This window comes from Canis aureus, chromosome 27 (genome assembly GCF_053574225.1).
Source record: "Canis aureus isolate CA01 chromosome 27, VMU_Caureus_v.1.0, whole genome shotgun sequence".
NCBI classification, from domain to species: domain Eukaryota; kingdom Metazoa; phylum Chordata; class Mammalia; order Carnivora; family Canidae; genus Canis; species Canis aureus.
In genome coordinates this window covers 19,406,382-19,422,822 of record NC_135637.1, presented here as the reverse complement: position 1 = coordinate 19,422,822, position 16,441 = coordinate 19,406,382, and the positions used below count along the sequence as shown (strand labels likewise).

The 16,441-nt window shown below is 41.1% G+C and overlaps 1 protein-coding gene across 12 annotated transcripts in view; it reads left to right on the top strand.

Moving 5' to 3' along the window:
* CIT (citron rho-interacting serine/threonine kinase) overlaps positions 1–16,441 on the top strand; it is a 165,861-nt gene that overhangs the window by 17,742 nt on the left and 131,678 nt on the right. For 11 of the 12 annotated variants that reach the window (XM_077875868.1, XM_077875869.1, XM_077875866.1 and 8 more), the window contains exon 5: positions 3,131–3,232. The exons of the other annotated variant lie outside the window; for it this stretch is intronic. In XM_077875868.1, the coding sequence (XP_077731994.1) occupies positions 3,131–3,232 (102 nt within the window). The remainder of the gene's footprint in view (positions 1–3,130; positions 3,233–16,441) is intronic. 12 annotated transcript variants of the gene reach the window in all.

Here is a 16,441-nt window from a genome sequence, read left to right as displayed (position 1 = left end):
TGTTTATTTTAATGGAAGCTTCAGGGGTCAGATGAAGAATCCCGGGCGAGCAAGTAAAGGCGTAGGTTTTTCAGTTCAGCCAACCTTCATGGAATACATTTTATGAGCCAGGAAAGCAGAGCGATCATAGATCAGGTGCAGGAGATTATGGGAGCTGTGTGGTTATTCCCCAGATGTGTTACATACATCACTGGTGGTATGCAAGATGATTTTAGGTAGTACCTGGACAAAACTATTTTGAAATGTTTACTGGTTTAATATTAAGTAGCATATCAATGCCTGGGAGTTGTACAGGTGTTATTGTCAGAACTAAATGGAAGAAGGTATATTTAAAGCTACATTATTTTTATTTTGAAAGTCACAAATCTATAGAAAAGTTGCAAGTACAGTATATATATCATAGAATGTAATTCTATGCAATTATATAAGGTTCTATAATATATATTTTGTATATATGTATTATATATGTATACCCATTGAATATATGTATCTATACATCTTGAAATACATACATAATGTGTACATGTATGACCTACCTGATTGTAAGACTGGGAAGTCTGAAATCTGGAGGGCAGGCCAATGAACTGGAAACTCTTGGGCAAGACCTGATAATGGAATCTCGACGCAGAATTTCTTCTTTCTCAGGGAAGCCTCACTTTTGTTCTTTCAACTGAACGGCTGTGGCTCACCCAGATCATCTCCTTTACTAAAGTCAGTGGATTGAAGATGTTGACCATATAGAGCGCAGCTACAAAATACTTTCGCAGAAACACCTAGATGAGTGTGTGATTGAATAGCTGGGTGCTATAGCCTAGCCAACTTGTCATGGAAAACTATCTCAAAGTATGAACCATTGTTTTCTTCCTGAGCCATTTGAAAATCTGTTGCCAACTTGATTCCCCATCCCTCTGAAGATGTCCGGTGTGCATTTCCTACAATAGGGATGCTGTCCGGTGGACCACAATACAACCATCAAAATTAGAAAGAAACCGTGCTGTATTAGTGCTGTCTAATCTTCAGACCCAGTCATGTTGCACTGGTCGTTTCATGGCCATTTAGAACAAAACAGTCCAGCTCAGGATCACACATAGCATTTTTAGTTGTCTTGTCTTTTTAGCCTTTTTCAACCTGGAACAGCTTCTCAGTTTTCCCTGGACTCTCATGACCTTGGTGATTCTGATTCTGAAGATTACAGGCCAGTTATTTTGTATAATATAGATATATCTAATGTTGCTCATGTTTAGGTTCAAGTGCTAGATCTTTGGCAGGAAAATCACAGACAAGACACTCTGCTCTTCTCATTGCATCCCAACGGGTGACTTTGTTTCCATTTGTCACATTCACATCGACATTCACTTAGGTATCTGCCATGCCTCATCATGGGGTGCCCCTTTCTGCTTTGCCATTTCATAAGTATTCTGTAGGGAAGTGTTTTCAAGCTGTGGAAGCACCTGTTTCTCATAAAATTTCCAATTTATTAATTTATAGCTGTGTAGACTTGCATTTTCCTGCTTAAGTCAGTGAGTCACAAGCCATTATTGTCATTATGGATTTTTACTCAAATTGTCCCATATGTTGGGCCATGATAGTGTCTTCGGGTTGTTTTTTGCGTCTTTTGACACTTCCCTATCTTGAGTTGTCCCTTTTTATGGTACAAGATGTTCAGGCTCTTGTCTGCCCCACACCTATAATCTCCTCTTTGTTTTTTTTTTTTTATTTTTTTATTTTTTATTTTTTATTTTTATTTATGATAGTCACAGAGAGAGAGAGAGAGAGGCAGAGACATAGGCAGAGGGAGAAGCAGGCTCCATGCACCGGGAGCCCGATGTGGGATTCGATCCCGGGTCACCAGGATCGCGCCCTGGGCCAAAGGCAGGCGCCAAACCGCTGCACCACCCAGGGATCCCTGTTTTTTTTTTTTTTTTTTAATAAATTTTTATTTATTTATGATAGTCACAGAGAGAGAGAGAGAGAGAGAGAGAGGCAGAGACACAGGCAGAGGGAGAAGCAGGCTCCATGCACCGGGAGCCCGATGTGGGATTCGTGTGGGATTCGATCCCGGGTCTCCAGGATCGCGCCCTGGGCCAAAGGCAGGCGCCAAACTGCTGCGCCCCCTAGGGATCCTCATAATCTCCTCTTTGAAAAATAACTTTCAGTGTAAGATGGTATTTAGATGCCGAGATCTAGGTACTAGGTGCCCTTGGTGCTGTTGGGGTATCACTGCTTCCAGACCCCCCTTTCAGTGAACAGAGCCAGGAAATACACATACAGGTATTAAATACACCTGTCTGTGCACGAGTATGCTTGCACACACATACACACACACACACACACCCATTTACATCTATATTTATTTCTCTATCTCTGTATATTGAAAAACCATGTGTCCACATCAATACCGTCAAGTCCAATCCAACTTCACTGAGTTTATTCTAGTGTCCACCCTTCCTGTGCTTATAGCTCTCTTCTCTTCCCTCAATATTTTAGCTTATTTTATACATCTGTGTGCATCCAGTGTACTGTCTTTGTTGCCACTGCTCCCATGGGTGGGCTCCAATGCCCAGTTCCAGGCCATCCCTGTGTGTAGATGCCTTCCTCACCCTAGTGGGCCCTTGATATCTGGTATTGGACTGCTCCCACACATGATCACTGCTCTCCCCACCCTGCGTGGGCCTGGCATCTTGTTCTGGGCTACTGTGGCCCTCTCTCCCTACCACCTGTCCTGGATGCCTACCTTGTTCTGCTCCACCTAATGGCTTTAGGCCTGAATGGTTCAGGGAGAGGAGGTGAAGAAGGAAAGAAAGAGAAAGATATTTAGATTTAAAAGAAGTGAATTGACTTTAAGGAGAGGAGTTAATAATTGGATAGATAACATACAGATCTGGCAAAAAATGGTGAGCAAAGTAGGCAAATGAGTGAAATTTGTGGAGTGCTGGGCTAAAGGATGGTCTTTCTTTCTTTCTTTCTCTCTTTTCTTTTCTTTTCTTTTCTTTTCTTTTCTTTTCTTTTCTTTCTTTTCTTTTCTTTCAACTAGGGACAGCAGTTTAGGCTCACAGGGAGAGGATAGAACATTCTCCCCACCCTACCCCAATGCTATTACAATTGTCTAAAGAGTTTCTTTTTCCCCTAGGTTTCATTTTTTGAGGAAGAACGGAACATATTATCTCAGAGCATGAGCCCTTGGATCCCCCAGCTACAGTATGCCTTTCAGGACAAAAATAACCTTTATCTGGTGAGTCTTTCTCTCTCTCTCTCTCTCTCTCTCTCTCTCTTTCTCTCTCTCTCTGCAATTAGTCCAATGCTGACACTCAGCACAGATGTAGAACTAGATGTGCTTCTTGCTCATATGATCCATCGAGTTGCTTTCCTTACTTTCAGGTGTCTTCCTGTTCTCCTTGTCCTAAAGAGTAAGAGCCAGTCCATTTAGAAACTGCCCCATCTGCTGTTGGGTATTGTAGCCATGGCTTAAAGGGCAATAATGAGAAGTTGTTTATTTGGGAGTAGTCTGATATGACCTTTAATAGAGTTGAATCTTGCTTTAAATTTTTTTTTTTGAGTCATAATTGACATACATTATGTTAGTTTCAGGTGTACAACATAATGAGTTAGTATTTGTGTTGTGAGATGATCACCACTAAGTCTAGAGAACATTTTTTAATTTTTAAAAATTGTGATAATGCATTGTGATTTTAAGAAAAGGCAAACACTGCAGAACAGCATGAAATAGAAGGGAAGGTTCCCTACCTTTCTTTCTAATCCTTTTCCCTAATAAATTGTTATGCATGTTCTTCCTGACCCTCATGGGAAAAAAATTTCTATGTTTGTATTTAGAACACATGTATATAGTTTGTCTTATGAAATTGATATATTACTCTTTTTTTTTTTTTTGATATATTACTCTTTGCTCTTCAACTTGTTTTTTCCTTTTGGCAATTTACCCCAGACATCTTTCCATGTCAGCACATACCATACAAAGCTGCCTCATTCTTTTGAACAGTGCCATTTATTTCTGATATACATGTAGCATGACTTATACAAGGTTAAAATTCGTTCTGTTTAGGTTCTGGGGGATTTAGATTCCTAAAGTAAAAAAAAAAAAAAAAAGTATCCCAGAAGCAGTTTTAGTTCCTGGTACAGAGTTCTAGTTGCCTCAGCACATTGATATCTGGCTGCAACAACATTTTTACACCCATCTTTGTAGCTCAGTTGGGTATTGCTGATGGGATCTTGTAATTATTTCCTTGTCTGCATTCTCTTCTCAAGTATGTTGGTAATTTGGAGTAAAATGCTTGCTAAGGGTACACTTTCCTTATAAATATCCAAACTTAGCATAGGAACTAAGATATGATTATAGATCTACCATCCCTTATCTTCAAATCTGAAATAACCAGAAGCTCTGAATAACCTCAGGTTCTTTTGTTACTTACTTGGCAGCAAAACCTGACCTGAATCTCCTCTTCCATCCTTTTAGTGTGACTTTTCAGATATTTTGCCTCAAAATGTGAATGCATTTGATTACAGGGTGATATCCCAAGGCCTACCTTAGGGTGTTACATAATATAAAGTATACACACCATTTTATCTTTCTAAAATCTCAACATTTCTAAGTCTGGAAATAAATTCTGCCGCAAGATAAGAGTACCGTAGATCTATATTGGGATTATGAAGTTCCAGAATTCCATTATACCTATTTACTACTTATAGATCTCTAAACCTTTGAAGTTTGGGAAAACATACAAATCATCCTAAGCTACCTGGCAGTTGATTGTTCATTTGTAATACAAATGAAGTGTAATTGAAGATAGATTTAAAAATCAATGAATAAAAGAAGTAGGATTGTCGTCCTATGTTTCTCAAAGCTATCTCTTTTCTCCATTCCTGCTTCTACTGGGTGAGTTCTGGCCGCCATCTTCTTCTTACCTGCATTATTGCAGTAACCTCCTAAGAGTTCTCCCTGCCATCTGTCTTGCCTTTCCCCCAGGTCTTCTACACACTTCAGCCAAGTCATCCTGCTGTTAAAACCCTTTAAGACTCCCTGCTGCCCTCTGGATGAAGTCCATACTCTTGTATGTGGTTTATAAGACCTTTTTCACATATATCTCTAGGCTTGTTGCTTACCTTTTCTCTCCTTTCACTTTAATTAATTCTTAAAAAATATTTTATTTATTTATTCATGACAGACATAGAGAGAGAGAAAGAAAGAGAGAGAGAGAGAGAGAGAGGCAGAGACACAGGCAGAAGGAGAAGCAGGCTCCATGCCGGGAGCCTGACATAGGACTTGATACCGGGTCTCCAGGATCATGCCCTGGGTCAAAGGCAGGTGTTGAACCACCCAGACACCACCTCCCCCCCACCTTTTTTTTAAGAGAGAGAATAAGAGGCAGGGGAGGGAAGAGGAAGGAATAGAGCATTTTTTAAAAAGATTTATTTATTTATTTTAGAGGAGGAGGGGCAGAGGGGGAAGGAGAGGAGAGAGGGAATTTCAAGCAGACTCCCTGCTGAGCTCAGAGCCCATTGTGGGCTTTGATCCCACAACCCTGAGATCATGACCTGAGCCAAAACCAAAAGTTGGATGTCCAACTGGCTAAGCCACCCAGGTGCCCCAAGGAAGAGTGAATCTTAAGCAGGCTCTGTGTTCAGTGGGGTACTTGATGCTTGGCTAGATCTTACTACCCTGAGATTGTGATTTGAGCTGAAACCAAAAGCCGGACACTTAACCGACTGAGCCACCCAGGCACCCCTCTCCTTCTCCTTTCACTTTACATTTGTCCTGAACTTCCTTTGGGTCTTTGAACTGGCTTCTGACCTTTCTCCATGCCATTTCCTCTTTCCCTGGCTAACTCTTATGTCTCTTTCTAGGCTTGGACCAGGTATCACTTCTTCCAGAAACTCTTCCTCATCCCTCTACTTCTGGGAAGGGTGCTCTTCTGGGTGTGTACTCATAGCACCCTGTACCTCCTCTTTGTGAGTGGGTGTTGGGCTCCCCCACCAGGTACTCCCTCTACCAAGGGAGGGATTATGTCTCCCTTGCTTCTAGTAGTGTTTTCCCAAGTAAATGCTTAAGAAGCGTTTATTGGAAGAACGTATGATTAATTTCATACAAATTGATTTACATACAGATTTATTTATTGTGTTATGGAAATCACACATTAGGAGTGTGAGTTTTATTCTCTAGCATACATAATTCAAGTTGGATCCAGTAGGATTTTCAAAATTTGGAGTGCGGTACAAGGAAGTTGAACTTGAATCCTTTGGAAATTTGGTGGCTAAAAATTTCCTATTTGTCATTACATACCAATGAATGTAGCTTGCCATTTTCTGGTATATAGAAAATTGTAATGAGGTCTATTGTATTGTTAATGTCTGGTTCTATATAACAAGGCTAGTTCTGTATGCTGGCAGGCAGCCCATGGAAACCGTGCTTTGTTAATCTGGTTCATGATGAAATCTGTTCAGTTCTGTATAACAGATGCCTTCACCAGTGTCCTTCCAGGAAGGAGCTGATCTTTACAAAGAAAACATTGTTTTGCAGCTCACTACTTGTAGTGTTGTTGCATCTAAATGCTTTGTGAGATTTCTTAAAAGTTGCTGGCTTTGTACTGATGTTTTTCATACCATGGGTCTTTGGGGCTGCCCTTGCTCTGAGCCTGTAACTTACCCATGAATCTTTTGTCCTTATGGTGGCCTCACATTAACTTCCCTGTGTTCATTCCAAATTCTTCTTCTCCAGTTGCACATAGGATGTACTAGTTAAAGGTCCAGGCTAAGCCATTGTAACAAAAAGATACCAAAATACAGTCCAGACTGATGGAGCAGGTCTGTTGTATGTGATAATTCAGGGATCCAGGTTCCTTCTGTTTTACAAGTCCTTATCACTTAGGATGCTGTCCTCTTGACATGGTTAAAATTGAGCATTTTCATGTTCTTGCTTCCCCTGGCTGGCAGGAGGAAGGAGTAGAGAGCAGAACAAGCAAATTCCTTTTATGTAGTATGACATGGAAGAGGGACACATTTCCTTTCCTATTTTGTTGACCAGAACTCATCACATGATCTCACATCTGTACCATCTACCTGCATGGCCAATATCTAGGTAATGGAAGAGTGGATTTAGGGGACAAGTTATAGTCTATTTATAGACAATAAAAGATAGATCTGGCTTATGAAGCCAGACTCCTTAGATCCACCTTTCATACTCTTACCTGTTATGTTACACTGTTCTATCCCAGAGCACTGCTAGTCTGACCCTGGTTCGGAGGTCCTACTTTGGATTAGTTTTTTTATTTCTCCTGTCTCACTTTCCACTGAAGGCTGTGCAATTGCATGGGGAGTATTTCCTTCCTGTGTAGGAACAATTTGGAGGTTAGCAGGTTCTAGGCAGTGACCCTGTGGCCTGTATAAACACCAGCCCATGTTGTCAGTGAGAATCTGGAGAGAGATAACAAATATAACTTCATTGTTTATTTTAGTGAAATGTGGCAGCTTATGATAGTTTTGACAGCAAGACATGTGCTGTTTTGATCTCTTGGATAAGATTATCCAGTTTTGAGGCATGTCTCAAAACTCACCAGCATGTTCGCATGTTGCCGCTTGGGAAGCCAGGGTTTGGAAGCTGGCTGCCCGTTGGAAGAAAGCTGTTACTAGAATCTAGGTTCTTTTTTTTTTTTTCTTTTTATTTTTTTATTTATTTAAAAAATTTTTTTTAGAATCTAGGTTCTTGTTTTATTACTGTTTCTTGGTTGGTCTCTCTGGAATCATTGGCCTTTTCAGTTTCAATGTTCTCATTGGTGAAATGAGATATTAATACCTCTTATTGACTCCCAATTTGATTGCGGAGTGTGTTATTGCCCTGGGGGGATCTTTTGTGCCTTCAAAACAGTTGTTTTGTGTCCTTATCTTTTGAGGCATATTTCAAGTGAATGCATTTAGAGTTTTAAGAGTCATAGTTTAAAAAAAAAATAATAAAAAAAAAAAAAATAAGAGTCATAGTTTTGTCCCATTGTTCCAGTTTACCTCATTCCACTGCCACAGTTTCTGGTTTTGTAGTCTAGGATGGGGCCCAAGAATTTGCAAGCAGATCCCAGATGCTGCTGCTGGTCTGGAGACCCCACTTTGAAAACCAGAGGCCTGTTGTGGCTATGGCTCCAGTTAATTTCTGGGTATTGTTTATTCCTTTTGTTCCTTCAGCCATAGTGAAGATCCATCCTGAGATCCCCATTCCTTGCACTTTGCTCTTTCAGGTCAAGGAGTGGTGCCTACCCCTTGCTGTTAACTGGCTCTGGGGTTCTTCATCAATGCAGGGTGCTCCATTAACACATGCCCTCAGTTACCTAGTTTGAATGTGCTATCTGCGTCTTGCCAAGACTCTGGATGATTTGTTGCTCAATGAGGATCCTTGAATAGATGGATGGGATTCATGTTTTCTGAAATAAAGGGTCTTTGCTCTTTCTCTTTTAGTGACCTTGGCTGTCAAGAGGAATAATTGAGTGTTTCCAACAGGGGCCATCCTGCTTAGAGGATCCTTTCCTTCTTCCCTGATGCCAAAGATTAGGAACACTGGCCAGGGTAGATAATGATGCCAGTACCATCGTTGTATTTCCATGGTACTTCCAGGCATGCTGATTGTAGTGCAAGCATTTCAAGGGCATGCTGCTAAAGGGGTGGCCAGCACAGTGTGCCTCTAATGATACCCTGTGCAAATTGGAACAGAGTACAAGAACTATTAAATACTCAATCCCTTCCCACATAGGGATATATGTGCAAGCTTGCATGTATGTGCACGTGTATGCATATGCATGCATACACACACACGTCCTTTGTTTTGATTGCAATACAAGTGATGGGCATTGCCATCTCTGTACTTGGGGTGTAGATATGAACACCAGCAGAGAAGCTGCCGCTCCTTCCAAACTGAACACATGTAAGATTTGCCCTTTAATTAGCATCTGCAGCTGTGCCATTAGAAGGGTTTGTCTCTGTTGGCCTGAATGTCTTTGCTTTAAAAGAGCAAGTCCGTTATAGCTCCAAGCCAGACTTGTCTGTCAGCTGCTGTGCTTTCTCTGCCATCTGCAGGGTGATCACATTGTTTAGAGGACTGTTTCACTGTAGGGCTCTTTCCTCCTCCTGTCTCCCCAGCTTTTGATTACTGTCTCTTGGTGATTGCCATTCGGGCGACCTGCAGCTGGTCATTGTGGGCAGGGACATCTCGTGTCCACCCATGCTGGATTGTTGCCTCCATTCTGATGGAGTGGCTGGGTAGTTGCTGGCCCTTTGTTGCCCATGATCTTGTCATGGTAGGCAGATCCTGTCCTGTCCAGTTAGTCACTGAAAAACATGTCAAGCAGCAGGAGTGTTGGCTGTATTGAGGGTACCTTTGCTGTAGAAACTTTTCATCTGCCTGATGCAGGGAGCCACTTTGTCTCTACAACTTCATCTGTACTGGGTCTCAGTGCTGTGCTGGGCTGGCTGCATCAGAATCACCTGGGTAGCTCCTTAAAAATGCAGATTTCTGTACCTCACCCAGGGTCCCTGGAATTTTTAACAAGCTCCCTGAATGGTTGGGTTGGGAGTGAGATGCCCTTTACCCTGTCATAGTGCTTAATGTTTACTCTTTTTCATTCCAGTAGAATTCCAGCTCCAAGAAGCAAGGGATTTTTGTCTGTTACAGTCTCTGTTGTTTTCCTAGTATCTAGAGCAGTGCCTGACACATAGTAGGTACTCTTTTTTTTTTCTTTTTTTTGTTAGTGAATGTGTTTTATCTATTTTAAAAAAGCACCTCCTTAGGTAATTCTGATTCTGATGGGCAGGCAGATTTGAGAAGCCCTGCCCTGGAGGATTTACCAGGTTAATTAGGTTAGAAGCCACATTTTTGGGGTACCTGGCTGGCTTAGTTGGTTAAATGTCTGCCTTCGGCTTAGTTCATGATCCCCGGGTCCTGGATCAAGCCCTGTGTCTTCCTTTCCTCCCTACTTGTGCTCTTTCTTGCTCTTTGTTACTATCTCTGTTTCTCTGTCTCTTTTTCAAATAAATAAAATATATATTTTTAAAATTTTATTTATTTTTTTCACGAGAGACTAGAGAGAGAGAGAGAGAGAGAGAGAGAGAGGAAGAGACACAGGCAGAGGGAGAGGCAGGCTCCACACAGGGAGCCTGATGTGGGACTCGATCCAGGGTCTCCAGGATCACGCCCTGGGCTGAAGGTGACACTAAACCGCTGAGCCACCCAGGCTGCCCCAAATAAATAAAATCTTAAAAAAAAAAGCTACAATCTTGGGGTGGAGTCTTTTGGGTTTTCTATGTAGAGTATCATGTCATCTGCGAAGAGGGAGAGTTTGACTTCTTCTTTGCCCATTGGAATGCCTTTTATTTCTTTTTGTTGTCTGATTGCTGAGGCTAGGACTTCCAGTACTATGTTGAATAGCAGTGGTGAGAGTGGACATCCCTGTCTTGTTCCTGATCTTAGGGGAAAGGCTCCCAGTGTTTCCCCATTGAGAATGATATTTGCTGTGGGCTTTTGGTAGATGGCTTTTAAGATGTTGAGGAATGTTCCCTGTATCCCTACACTCTGAAGAGCTTTGATCAGGAATGGATGCTGTATTTTGTCAAATGCTTTCTCTGTATCTATTGAGAGGATCATATGGTTCTTGTTTTTTCCCTTGCTGATATGATGAATCACATTGATTTTTTTATGAGTGTTAAACCAGCCTTGCATCTCGGGAATAAATCCCACTTGGTCATGGTGAATCTTCTTAATGTATTGTTGTATCCTATTGGCTAGTATCTTGTTGAGAATTTTTGCATCCATGTTCATCAGGGATATTGATCTATAATTCTCCTTTTTGGTGGGGTCTTTGTCTGGTTTTGGAATTAAGGTGATGCTGACCTCATAGAACGAGTTTGGAAGTATTCCATCTCTTTCTATCTTTCTGAACAGCTTTAGTAGAATAGGTATGGTTTCTTCTTTAAATGTTTGATAGAATTCCCCAGGGAAGCCATCTGGCCCTGGACTTTTGTGTCTTGGAGGTTTTTGATGACTGCTTCAATTTCCTCCCTGGTTATTGGCCTGTTCAGGTTTTCTATTTCTTCCTGTTCCAGTTTTGGTAGTTTGTGGTTTTCCAGAAATGCGTCCATTTCTTCTAGATTGCCTAATTTATTGGCGTATAGCTGCTCATAATATGTTTTTAAAATCGTTTGTATTTCCTTGGTGTTGGTAGTGATCTCTCCTTTCTCATTCATGATTTATTGCTAGAACTCAGACAGCAGTTTGGCAGTGTGGCAGGATACAAAATCAATGCCCAGAAGTCAGTGGCATTTCTATATACTAACAATGAGACTGAAGAAAGAGAAATTAAGGAGTCAATCCCATTTATAATTGCACCCAAAAGCATAAGATACCTAGGAATAAACCTAACCAAAAACGTAAAGGATCTATACCCTAAAAACTACAGAACACTTCTGAAAGAAATTGAGGAAGACACAAAGAAATGGAAAAATATTCCATGCTCATGGATTGGAAGAATTAATATTGTGAAAATGTCAATGTTACCCAGGGAAATTTACACGTTTAATGCAATCCCTATCAAAATACCATGGACTTTCTTCAGAGAGTTGGAACAAATTATTTTAAGATTTGTGTGGAATCAGAAAAGACCCCGAATAGCCAGGGGAATATTAAAAAAGAAAACCATAGCTGGGGGCATCACAATGCCAGATTTCAGGTTGTACTACAAAGCCGTGGTCATCAAGACTGTGTGGTACTGGCACAAAAACAGATACATAGATCAATGGAACAGAATAGAGAATCCAGAAGTGGACCCTGAACTTTATGGTCAACTAATATTCGATAAAGGAGGAAAGACTATCCACTGGAAAAAAGACGGTCTCTTCAATAGATGCTGCTGGGAAAATTGGACATCCACATGCAGAAGAAGGAAACTAGACCATTCTCTTACACCACACACAAAGATAAACTCAAAATGGATGAAAGATCTGAATGTGAGACAAGATTCCATCCAAATCCTAGAGGTGAACACAGGCAACACCCTTTTTGAACTTGGCCACAGTAACTTCTTGCAAGATACATCCATGAAGGCAAGAGAAACAAAAGCAAAAATGAGCTATTGAGACTTCATCAAGATAAGAAGCTTTTGCACAGCAAAAGAAACAGTCAACAAAACTAAATGACAACCTACAGAATGGGAGAAGATATTTGCAAATGACGTACAGATAAAGGGCTAGTGTCCAAGATCTATAAAGAACTTATTAAACTCAACAGCAAAGAAACAAACAATCCAATCATGAAATGGGCAAAAGACATGAACAGAAATCTCACAGAGGAAGACATAGACGTGGCCAACAAGCACATGAGAAAATGCTCCGCATCACTTGCCATCAGGGAAATACAAATCAAAACCACAATGAGATACCACCTCACACCAGTGAGAATCAGAGCAAAGGACAGTGAGAATGGGGAAAATTAACAAGGCAGGAAACAACAAATGTTGGAGAGGATGTGGAGAAAGGGGAACCCTCTTTCACTGTTGGTGGGAATGTGAACTGGTGCAGCCACTCTGGAAAACTGTGTGGAGGTTCCTCAAAGAGTTAAAAATAGATCTGCCCTATGACCCAGCAACTGCACTGCTGAGGATTTACCCCAAAGATACAGATGCAGTGAAACGCTGGGACATCTGCACCCCGATGTTTCTAGCAGCAATGTCCACAATACCAAACTGTGGAAGGAGCCTTGGTGTCCATCGAAAGATGAATGGATAAAGAAGCTGTGGTCTATGTATACAATGGAATATTACTCAGCCATTAGAAATGACAAATACCCAGCATTTGCTTCGACGTGGATGGAACTGGAGGGTATTATGCTGAGTGAAATAAGTCAATCGGAGAAGGACAAACATTATATGGTCTCATTCATTTGGGGAATATAAAAAATAGTGAAAGGGAATAAAGGGGAAAGGAGAAAAAAATGAGTAGGAAATATCAGAAAGGGAGACAAAACATGAGAGACTCCTAACTCTGGGAAACGTACTAGGGGTGGTAGAAAGGGAGGTCAGTGGGTGGGTGGGAGGTGGGGGTGACGGGCACTGAGGGGGGCATTTGATGGGATGAGCACTGGGTGTTATTCTATATTTTGGCAAATCGAACACCAATAAAAAAAGTTTATATATACATATATATAAAAACTACATTTTGGGTGATCAGTATCTTACTGGGCATCTATCTGAATAGTAAAAGTTCAGGACAGATTTGTACTTTTGGACAAAATCAGATGCTATGAATGGATTGTCTGGCATAGCCTCAGTGGTAACTTTGGCCTTCAATTGTTTGTAGTGTTCTGCTGACCCTTGTGTTTATTGTAGCAAGTCATCTGGTATGGAGACTTGAAGACTCTTAGTTTTCTTTTTTTTTTCCTGCCCTTGGAGCTGGGCTGGCCTTGTGACCTGTTTCGTTTCTTTTTTCTCCTTTCCTTCCCTTTCCCTTTCCCTTTCCCTTTCCCTTTCCCTTTCCCTTTTCTTTCTTTCTTTCTTTCTTTCTTTCTTTCTTTCTTTCTTTCTTTCTTTCTTTCTTTCTTTCTTCCTTCCTTCCTTCCTTCCTTCCTTCCTTCCTTCCTTCCTTCCTTCCTTTCTTTCCTTTCTTTCCTTTCTTTCCTTTCTTTTCTTTCTTTTTTGTTTTTAAGATTTTATTTATTTATTCATGAGAGACACAGAGAGAGAGAGAGAGGCAGAGACCCAGGCAGAGGGAGAAGCAGGCTCCATGCAGGGAGCCTGACATGGGACTCAATCCCGGGTCTCCAGGATCAGGCCCTGGGCCGAAGGCAGGCTCTAAACCTCTGAGCCACCCGGGCTGCCCCAAGACTCTTAGTTTTTGACCTTTGAACCTCTTGCTTTTGGAACCTCTTGACTTGGTACCATTTTTAAAAGTCCAGAAGTGTTTTCTGAAAGTGCCTAAGTCCTATTCTTTACTGTATGTCTAAGCTCAACAGCAAGATGATCGATTCAGCTTGCGTTTCTATATGCAATCCATATTTCCCGTGGGCTCCATTCATAACAGAATGAGTGACTTGACCTCAGTGGGATGGTTTTGGGATCGGGATATCATCTTGGGACAGCCAAATTTAAATTTGGTCAGCAAATTTCCAAGTTCTCTCAGTGGTGGATGCTTGGAATTTTTAGTATGGTAATGTGGAATCATGTTGTTGGGTCAAGTTTGATTAGTTTCTTTGATAAGGACCCAGTCTATTTAGAGGTTTGTCATTTCGTATCTATTTTATCCCATGTTCTAGAGGCTGCTGGCTAGCAGCTGTTGTAATTTTTGTCACTTGTCTTCTCAATCAACCCTGGTTTTGAAGAAATGAAAAGTTGTTTGACTCAGAAAAGACTAATCTACTTTTGGCGGGGGTTTTCAGCTCAGGAAATTGGATCTTCTGAATAGGAGCAAAGAATACACATCTTTTTGCCTTTTAAGAGATGGTTCTTCTTTTTCTGAACTATTTTCCTGGTCATTCAAAAATAGAATCTTCAGGAATAGTTGCAAAATATTAAATGGTGGTCAGTTTGTGAGCTTTTAAAAGTCGCCAGCTGATGCTATATGTTTGACTTTGTCATTCTCAAACTAACAAGCCATTCTGTTTTTCACATCTCTACTGAAGCCAGGTTAGAACGTTTCTAACTGCGATGTGTCATCATAAATATGCAATGTTCTTATTTTAAGATTCTAAAAAGCCTGAGTACTTCTGTTGTTATCGGTGAATTGTTTTTTTTTTTTTTTTTTGATATTTAAGACCTTTTTAATGGCAATATATATTTAAAACAGACATAAAAATTAGCATTCACCCACATATCCAGGGCCTGTGGAGAACCAGGTTGGGATGAGTGGGTGAGCTTTAGGCAGCCAGGTGGCTCCTGTGGGCTCTTCTAGGACTGAGACTGGTAGCTTTCAATCTGTTGTGAAGTTGGGGGAAATAAAGTCTGAATGTTAGCTGCCACCCCTTCTAATGTTGGCCTTCTTGAAGGTTCATAAGTCTTTTTCCAGTGATTGCAGGGCAAATGGAACCTAACTTCTCAAATTGTCCAGCATCTGGTTGACTCTCTACTCCGTGTGAGATGCCATGTGAATGGGGGAGACTCCCAGAGGATGCAGAGCCCTTGGGGAGGACATGCTAGTCACTGGCTTCCCCAGGAGTCTCTCTTGTGGGGTTAACTTGATGCCGGGCAGGATCTTTACTGGGCCAGCTTGTGGCCTCTGCGGGATGTGCAGATGCTCAATGTCTCACTTGACTAGAGCTTTCTTCTAATTCTGGACGAAAAGCAAACAGGAGTTTGGAGGAGGATGGAGAGAATTCACATCCCAAATTGGCTTCTGGAATGCAGTAGTTGGAGAGATTTAGTATTTTTTAAGATGTTTATTTGGATCTTGCCTCTTTCCAGAAAGGATTTGAGACAACTTAAAACAAAAGTTAATTATAGCCTGGTTCCCCAAATGGGAAATCAGAGCAAAGGACAGGAAGGGAACCGAGTAAGAGTTGACATGACTACAAAGATGGTCGAAGTGTGTCCCTGCTTCTCCCAGCCAGAGAGGGAAGGACCATGCAGTGAAAGGGCAGGGAAGGAAGGCACTTGACTGGCAGTGGAAGACCTCATTGGTGCCAGGCGCAGTATTGTGAGGCAGTTGGTCTCACCCCAGTTTACAGCAGGTGAAACTGAAAAGCAGAGAGCTGAAGTCACTAGGCTGCAGTTTGAAGCCACCTGGGCCAATTGGCCTGAAAGCTGCATGTTGACTCAGAATATCACACTTAGTTATCATCAGAAGGAAGAAGGATTTCAGTTCCTGAAGTGGAAGAAATCCTTTGCTATTCAAACATTTTTTTCTGAGGCTGTACTTTCTATTCTTTTTTAAAAATTAAAAAAATTTTTTTTAATTTAAGATTTTATTTATTTATTAGAGCATGGGAGGGGTGGAGGAGCAGAGGGAGAGGGACAAGCAGGGACTGCACAGAGTGCAGAGCCCAACATGGGGCTCGATCTCAAGACCCTGAGATCATGACTTGAGCTGAAATCAAGAGTTGGACACTCAACTGACTGGGGCACCCAGGCACCCCTATATTTTTTTCCAGATTTTTTCACTATGTATATATTAACAAATGTAATAATTTTTTTTTAATCACAAAAAAGAGGTTGTACTTTATTCTGTATAGCATGTCACTTTGTATTACCAAGGGCAGCTTTCCACAGCAGTATGAATAGGCTGAGTCTGTTCATTTTTAATATCTACATCTAATCCCATTAGTTAGATATATCACATTTCAGTAGTTTCTTAATGTTGGATGTTTGGGTGATTTCTAGGCTTTTCCTCCCCTGTGTTACAAATGATGCTACAGTGAATCTATGTATCTATTGATCTACAAACTACTATCAGTTCCTGTAAAATAAATTGT